The 8,359-nt window shown below is 58.3% G+C and overlaps 1 protein-coding gene across 2 annotated transcripts; it reads right to left on the reverse strand.

Annotated features, from left to right (window-relative positions):
* Positions 1–4,098: 4,098 nt before the first annotated feature.
* LOC103003254 (glutathione S-transferase P) lies at positions 4,099–6,908 on the reverse strand. 2 transcript variants are annotated; one of them, XM_057552932.1, is made up of 7 exons: positions 6,789–6,908; positions 6,560–6,595; positions 6,156–6,256; positions 5,959–6,046; positions 5,471–5,574; positions 4,546–4,653; positions 4,099–4,367 (listed from the first exon to the last, which is right to left on the reverse strand). In XM_057552932.1, coding segments are annotated over exons 1-7 (627 nt in total). In that variant the 5' UTR covers positions 6,790–6,908; the 3' UTR covers positions 4,099–4,178. The 2 variants fall into 2 exon arrangements, with proteins under 2 accessions (XP_057408915.1, XP_057408916.1); XM_057552933.1 differs by having other exon boundaries at positions 6,805–6,872.
* Positions 6,909–8,359: the final 1,451 nt, after the last annotated feature.

Here is an 8,359-nt window from a genome sequence, read left to right on the forward strand (position 1 = left end):
CCCTCCTGTTTATTATTGTTCCTCTCTTTTATGTTAGAGATTTCCCTCAAATATCTGGCAATTGTTTGTTGTCCGTTGATATTTGTCGTGTTAGGAGCGAGCAGGAAGTTTGACGGAAGTTCTGGGTGACCGAGGGGACTGTAAACTTCGTGGCAGGTTTGCTGGCTACAGATCCTGTCATTGGATCAGTTTCCACTTCTCGCGGAGGCCTCCGCTGCTCTCCCAGCCGGGTACGGACCTCTCTGCGCATGCTCTGGGCGGGGGTACGGCGGAGGCGCGAGTGGAGCTTGGGGACCCGCCCGCGGCTCGCAGGCTGCTAGCCCCGCCCACTGCATGTAGCCAAGGGCGGGAGGCCAGACCAGGCCTGTGCAGCATCAGGCCTACGGCGGCCGGCCTGGATTCCTGATAGAGAATGATGCCACCAAGTTTGTTCTGCAGCAATAGGTGCCTGGAAACCCACCGAGTAGGCACTGGGTCGGCTGGGGTAGGAGGAAGCAGCGAGCCTTCTAGAGGTCAGCGCCCCCGATTGTTTGGAGCCTTGTTCTGCAGCAGGGTCATCCCACTGGCCACCCTAAGGCCCTCCCTTAATCCTTTATGCCAACAACCTCAACGCCAGCTCCTACCTCCCCCGCTTCCCCCTCCCCCCCTCCCCCGCCCCGCATCTTGCCCCTTCCAAGTTCCTGAGCACTGGTCTCTCTCTGCCCAGGACTTTGGATGCTGACCTTGGCCTTCTCTCTTTCCTGGCAAAGTGGGCAGTGAGAGGTGCCACTCAAAGTTCTTCCCTGGGGAGAGCTTCCTTCTCCAGGGCCCTTCAGGGCTGCCCACCTTGGCCAGAGCCAGCAGCCCTGCTGCACGGAGCCCTGGGGAAGCCCAGCTCCTGGTTAGCCCCCAGGGCCCTCCAGGCCGGGCGTGGCCGGTGCAGGCACATTGCAACGTGAACCACGAACTCCTGCAGTTTCCCGAGTCCCTCACGTGTCCTGGAAGCAGTGCTGTTTGGCACACCATCTCTGACTCGCTGTTCTCATGGGCAACTCAGACTGATCCTCTGGTGCCCCCTGAGTGTTCAGTCTCCTCCAGGGCCCAGAAATGAGCCAGGGACTGTTCCTCAAAGGAGAATGTGTGGGCTCCTGCTTTCCCCCTACAGGATTTCTCCACTCAAGGTAAATGCCTGAGGAAAAGGCTTCCAGTTGCTGTAGCTGGGGTCACCTCTCTGCAGAGGAGACTGAACACATAACGGACAATGGCCAGACCGTGTATGGAAAAAGATCTGACCCACAACCTGCAGCAACCTGCCTGGAAACCGACCTCTTATCTACAATAACCGGACAGGAAGCCAGCCCATTATAGGTCAGACTTGTAGGAAGTCAGACTGCTATCTCTAGGAACAATCCGGAAAGCCAACGATAACCCTTGTAAATAATCATCACCCCAAATGTCCAGGACTTAATAAGTGACAGCTTCCTTAATTTTTATCCCCTTGTCCAACTTAGGACCAACCAGAGGAAGCCAAATCTGCTCCCCTAAGCAGTGACATAGGATGCCCCAACTTCCAGTCAGCCCACCTACAGCTCCCCGGGCCGACAGCCTCCATTCAGGGCACAGCTGAAGTCTCCCTTTTCCCCCATAAAGCTTCTTCACTCCTCTGCCTGCCTTTGAGCCAGCCTTTGGCAGTGGCCGATTCCCTTGCTGGAGCCAGCTCTGAGTATACAGCTTGCTGTCATTTGCTTGTCTTTATTTTCACAGAGGGCAGCTAGAACCAGCTAGGAGGGAAGTGGAGTTTCCAAAAGAGAGGTGAGGGAGGTGCTGAGGTCAGGAGATGGTGGAGTGCAGAAGGTCTCCATCAGTCCGTGGGGGCGGGCCTTTGGGATGCAGTGGACGAGGTGTGCAAGTGCAGTGTGCTCCCAGGCAGAAGGAGCAGGCCCGGCCTGGCTCTGAAACCATCCTTTGCTCTCCCCAGTGGCCAAAGTCACCTAGCCATGGTCTCCAGGTCCAGGTGCTGTCTCCAGGAGAATCTGTCCCACTTTGGCCCTGCAGCCAAATGTCCAGGCCAAGGAGAGGGCTGGGCCCTTTAGTCTCTCTCCGATCACCTCCCTCAGCTTGGGTGTCTTCCTCCACTCCCAGATGAAGACATTTTCTCAGTTACCCATCACTGACAGCTCTCAGGGGCTGGTCTGGGAGAGCCAGAGGGGCCTACTGTTGGAGTGGGGAGAATACCCCAGAGTCATAGCCCCCTCCCCTTCCCTGATCACCTTCAGAGGCAGGACAAAGTTGGGAGGTGACTGGATTCCGTTAGCCTGAGCTGAGAAAAAAGGATAGATCAGACAGGATGGGTCAGGTTATGCTGCAATAACAAACAACTGTAAAATGCCAGCAGTGTAAAACCACAAGGCCACTGCTCAACCGCACCACGTGTCCTGCTCCATGGTGTCCTTGGAAGTGATTCACCCACTCTGCCCACAGTCCAACATGACCAGAACATGTTATATGGCCCCTCCCAACTGCAGAGGGGTCAGGGAAGTGTCATTTTCCCAAATATCATCGGTGAGCAATAGAAAGAAGTCTCTTGCCAAGAGGGCTGCACTCTGTTGGCCCAGCCCCGTGCTCCCAAAAGGCCTGATCCAGGCCTCCTTGCTCTTTTTCACAGTAGCAAAATTCATTGTGTGTGTGCACCTCACGTACTTAGGCAGTCTCCTGTTGATGGACACCTGTTCTATTTTCAACCTGTTGTGATCACAGGCAATAATGTAATGATAACCCTGCTGGTGCCTCTATTCACTCTTCAGCAAGTTAAACGTTCTGTGACTCAGTTACCTCATTCATAAATAGGGATAAGAGTACCTACTCAAGGGTGGTGAGGACTAAGGAAGGTAATATACTAAGGCATTTAATATAATGCCTGGCATCGAAGGTACTCCATTAGCTTTAGCGATTATTATCCTTATTTGCAAGGGCAGCTATAGATGGTTCAGGGATACATGCCTCTTAGTTTTGATCCACACTTCCTGAAGCCAATGTCCCCCACGGGCAATGTCTGTTCCAGCCTCTAACCCATTTCCCCAGCCACCTGCCCAATGGCACTGCTCTCAGCTGTTCTGTGCTCCTGGGGTGCTCCGAGGGTGTTTAGGCATGAACTGAATCATGGCTGCCCTGATGCTGGAGCCATGATTGCTCTGACACCATGAATGGCCCCTAAACTGGGGCTCTGTATGTGGGATGGGTGCAGGTACCCCTCTGCCAACCCACCACCCCTGCAGCATGCAGGCTGGACACTTTAGTCACTGCAGAGCTGCTTCCCTCTGGGCCCTCAAATAACATTTCCTGGAAGTCTCACCTACTTTGAGTTCTCTCAGCAATAAGAGAGGTTGACTTACTGAGAGGTTTCCTGCTTTGGGCAGGAGGCTCTGATCCTGGGCAAGGCTCCCCAGAGAAGGGTCTGCTCCTCCAGGCTGCACCAAGGGGGCCTCCCACAGGCCCTCCCCTCCAGCCATCCGTGGGAGCCCCGAGAGCCACAACCTGTTTGCACCCCAATGCCTCCCCACTGTGGACACCCCACAGCCAGCTCACCCAGGCTGGGTCATTCTCTTTGCCCAGCTGACAAAAGATGGTGAGAGAAGGCAGGAGGCGAGCCGCCTGGATCGCCCAGCGTGGCTCCCACGCCCACGACGCACAAGGAAGAAAGGAGAGCCCCATTTGAGCAGCAGTGACTGACCCTCCCACCGACCCAGCCCGGGGCTGCTCTGAGCGGCTCAGCTCCTCCCCACGCCCCTCCTCGGCCAAGGGCCCCTCAGCTCCTGCAGTCCTGGATGGAGGCCCTCTGGCAGGTGGCCTGCTGAGAGCAGAAAGCATGTTTATTTAAGTGAGCCTGTCCTCTGTAGACTGTGGGGATCTCCAGAGCAGGGACCATGGTTGATTTCTCTTCCTGTTTCTTTTTTTTTCTCTTTGTTTCTGGAGTTCAGTAAACACAGAGCTGGTTGAGGGCTCCAGGAGGATACTCTGTGTTTCAGGATTCAAGTATCCTGTCCAGTTGCCTGTCCCTCCCCCAAGCCTGAGAGGATCAGGGAGCCCCTTCCCCAGAAAACTCAATGCTCACAGCACTGCTTCTCTCTTGGAAACTTTATTGGTCCTGGGGAAAGGGAAACAGGCAGCTCCCTGCCTCTTGCTGAGGGTGCCACAAGCCCTCACTGTTTCCTGTTGCCATTGATGGGGCGGTTCACATGCTCCGGGGAGGCCAGGAAGGCCTGGAGCTTGGGCCTGGCGCTGAGGCGGGCCACGTAGGCTGAGAGCAGGGGGAAAGAGTCCAGGCAGCTGGAGGCCAGGACCTGGTGAATCCGAAGCAAGTCCAGCAGATTGTAGTCGGCAAAGGAGATCTGCAGGGCAGAGAGGGGCAGGGACTCAGTGGGTGTGGGAGGTGTGAGGCAGGGAGCCTGAGCCAGTCCCTTGGTCTGCCCAGCTTTGCTGAACCAATGGCTCATGTGCTCTCTCTGCACCGGTTTGCCATCTGTAAGAAGAGGGTGGTGGGGAAGGGGCGGGACAGGGCCAGCTCACCTGGTTGCCCACGATGAAGGCCTGGCCGCCGTGGTTCTGGGACAGCAGGGTCTCAAAAGGCTTCAGGTGCTGGGGCAGTGCCTTCACATAGTCCTCCTTGCCCGCCTCCTGCCAGAAAGATGCCACTGTGTACCATCCTCCTGACGCTCACGCTGCTGCATGCCCTGCCTCTGCCCCTGTCCTGAGACGTCCCCTCCTGTCTGCCCCATCTCAGTGAATCGCCGCTCACCCAGCCCCCACCCCTCCTCTCCTCACCCCCCACCCCAGGCCATTGCCACATCCTGTCCATTTCAGCTGCCAATTCTTCGCTAGTTCACTCTTGCCACGATCGCTCACCGGACTGTTGCAAAAGCCTTGTAGGATCTTTCCAGCTTAGACTCCCCAAAGAGAGCATCCAAGCCAGCTGGTTCAAGGCCTTCAGGACCTGGTCCTGCTGCCCCCTCCAGCTCCATCTCCTGACACTCTCCCTCCCTCTCTCTCTCTCTCACACACACAGGCACACACGCCTTGCCTCTGCTAAACTGGTCCCAAGTCCCTGAATGTGCTCTGTGCCTGATACCTCGTGCACCTGAAAGTGCCAGCGCCCCTTCTAGAAGCTGACTGTAGGTGCTCCTCCTCCTGCACCTGGCTCCAGGAAGTGCTCCTGACCTCCCCCAGCTGCGGATCGGGGACCACCTCTGGCTGGATGTCTCCTGTCCTCACGCTGTTCTGCCATTGCCTGCTACTTGACTGGGTCCCTCCCCCAGGCAGGGAGGCCAAGTCTTGTGTCCAGTCCATAATGGCTCTTGACCCCCCCCCCACACAGCCAGAAGCAGCCCAAGGGAAGGATCAGTCAGAGCTGCGTGAGGGCTGTTGTGTAGGGTGAGAAGGAAGCCAGCCCCTTTCTTTCTTTGTCCTCAGTGACCGTCCCCGTGTCCGTGCTTACGTAGTTTGTGTAGATGAGGGTGCCGTATTTGCAGCGAAGGTCCTCCACGCCGTCATTCACCATGTCCACCAGGGCCGCCTCCCGCTGGTCCTTCCCATACAGCCCTGGGGTGGCGGGAGAGCAGACAGCATGACGGGGCGCCTGACCAGCCACTACAGCCTGACCCACCAGACAGGCCACGTGGCTGCCTGTGAGCCTCCGCCAGGGCGGAGGGAGGAGGATGTGGATGAAGAAAAGGACCATTGGAGTCCATGCTCAGAATTCAGCGGGAGGTGGCCTGCTACGGGGCAGGGATTGCTCGACAGACCCGGGCCTGACCCTAGGCGAGTGAGATAACCTCCACCTGCCTCCGCTCCACAGGGTTGCAGGACAATTTGATTTAAATGGAAGACGCTCAGGGGGCCAACACTGAGCAGATGCTCAGGAACTCTGACTGATGCCCGCCGACCCCTGCCCCGGACTGGGCCCCCTGCAGCCTCAGGACTCACCGAGGGAGCGGCCCAGGTGACGCAAGATGGCATTGGACTGGTACAGGGTCAGGTCTCCATCCTGGAACTTGGGGAGCTGCCCGTACAGCTGGGGGGAATGCACAGCTCTGTCAGAGGTGCTGAGCTTGGCTGCCCCCCACCCTAGTTTTGCCCCCCAGTGCCCAGCCCCTGACCCGGGATACGACAGAAGTACTCACACAGGAGGCCTTGAGTGATGGCCAGGTCTCCATGGTCACCACCTCCTCCTTCCAGCTCTGGTCCTGGTCGGCCAGCAGCATGCGCATGGCCTCGCAGCGCCCTGGGGGAGGGGAGGACGGGGTAGTGGGGATGGGCAGGGACCCCAGCCTCGCAGCGCCCTGGGAAAGAGCCAAGGAGGTGAGGACTCCTCCGATGATCTCCCAGCACACTGCGGAGGGACGGGCCAGGGCCGGGAAGTTGCGTACTCCAGCAAGGGGCAGCTCCGGGGCACAGGGAAGGCGGAGCTAGTAGCCACGTGATGGAGGGAAAAGGGAGGTTGGGGACTCCCTCAGGTGGGTGAGGGGCGTGGGCTGCTGCAGCCTCCAACCTCTGCCTCCCCTCCCTCCCCGTCACAGGCCCCTACCTCGAACAGGGAAGTAGACGATGGTGTAGGGCGGCACTGCAGGATGCAGAGAGAAGTCTGTTAGCATCTGGGAGAGGCGTGTTACGGGGGACAGGGCGCCCGCCCGTCCTCCCTGGGGTCGCATCCCCTGTTCTGGGCGCTGTAGGTCCCCCGAGAGCCCCAACTGCTCCCCAAAACCCTGGGAGCCCCCTCGGAATCCCCCTGGGAGCCGCAGGCGGCGGGGACTCACTGATGGCGACGCGGACCTCAGCAACAGCGGCGGCAGCAGAACTCCAGCGCCCGCGACGGCGGCCCCGAGCCTTATACGGGTGGGCGCGCCCCGCTCCGGCCCGCCCCACCGTGCTGAGTCACCGCGCTGGCTGCGAGCTGCTCCCCCGCCCCTCAACCCCGCCGCGCAGCCAGTCCCAGCCGGTTGCATCCGATTGCCGGACTTCCAGCCGGGGCTGATGGGCTCACAGCTAGGGCTGGGTTCCAGAACCTTACAGAGGCCTGAGAGAGCGCGCAGTCCAGCCCCTTCCCCTGCTGGGGTCGCAGACCCCAGAGACACAAACCCTTGCGTGTAGACACTCGTTCCCAGATGCTGTACAAAGACGGACACACCCCCTGTGCACCTACGCGCGCACACTCAACTCACACCCCAAGCTGGATTTTCAGACCCATCCGCCGTTTGGAGTATCCCGCTGCTTCCTTCTTACTTTTTTTCTCTAAATTACCTCATTTCTTCAACTCAGATACGCTTACCTTCACAGGAAGCCTGTTTCACTCCCCTACGTGGAAGCGGGCACCACTTGTGATAAGTAGGCATGGTAAAAATCACGACAGGAGAACGATATGGTTTTTGAAATCTATCTAGACAATGGGACACTGGACCCTCTCTTTTCAAAAGTATCCCTGGCAAGGTTACACGTTTCTGGCACGGTAACACCAAGCTGGTCACCGTCCTTCAGTCCCATCAGGATTGAGGGCAATTTTAAAGGATTCCAGGACGAGCACCAACGCTGTTGAATCCCCATCTGTCCACCGGGCAGCCCCTTTCTGGGGGTTCAGGCCCTACTCTGGGTCCCCCCATGGCAGTGATGGAGAAAGCTTCAGTGAGGGTTGTCCAGGCGGTATTTCATCAAGACCCCTCTCCCTCCCCCAGAGCTGGCTGAGCGGGCTGAGACTGCAGGGAAGCCAGGCCCCAGGTGGGGCCTGGGCTGGGCCCCGGGCAAGTTCTCCAAACACATCCAGGTGGAAGCTTCTGGACTTGGTGACTGTGTGGGGAAGGAGGCCTCCAGGGAGACCGAGATGGGGACCCGGGAGGAGAGGCAGGCACTGGGAGGACATCGTATGTCCCGTGTTGGACCTAGTGAGTCCAGGCGTCTGTGGGATTGGCAGGGAGGAGGGGGCGTCCAGAGGCAGAAAGAAAACCCAGGCAGGAGTTCGGCGGAGTCAGGAGAACCACACTCCTGCTCAAGGACCAGTGCTCTTCTCCTTTCTTCACTTTTGACATCTCCTACACCACCCAGCCCTCCCCACCCCAGCAGTGATTCTTCAGGGGCGATGCAAAGCTTGAAAAACACCGTCAGTTTATTACTTTTTAAGTGGATAATGAAACGGTCATTTCCTGACTGCACCCTCTGGGACTGGTGCAGGCAAAGGTGGTGCAGGCAAAGGTCGTACAGGCACTGTTCTGAGGCAGACAGTTCTGGACCCAGGGAGGGCTGGGCCAAGCCAGCAGCAAGTACCTGGGCCTTAGAACAGGCTCCAGATTCCCGCCCAGGGGGCCAGGACTCAGGGTCTCCGCCCCTCCCCCATTCA

This window comes from Balaenoptera acutorostrata, chromosome 9 (assembly GCF_949987535.1).
Source record: "Balaenoptera acutorostrata chromosome 9, mBalAcu1.1, whole genome shotgun sequence".
Lineage (NCBI taxonomy): Eukaryota > Metazoa > Chordata > Mammalia > Artiodactyla > Balaenopteridae > Balaenoptera > Balaenoptera acutorostrata.

Bases quoted from the DNA above. Each gene is read 5' to 3' on its own strand.
- LOC103003254 (XM_057552932.1), bottom strand. The intron at 5,575-5,958 runs GTGAGTCCTGAG...CCGCCACCCCAG, and splicing joins TCACCTGGGCCGCTCCCTCG to GGCTGTATGGGAAGGACCAG. The intron at 4,368-4,545 runs GTGAGCTGGCCC...TCTGCCCTGCAG, and splicing joins CCTTCATCGTGGGCAACCAG to ATCTCCTTTGCCGACTACAA.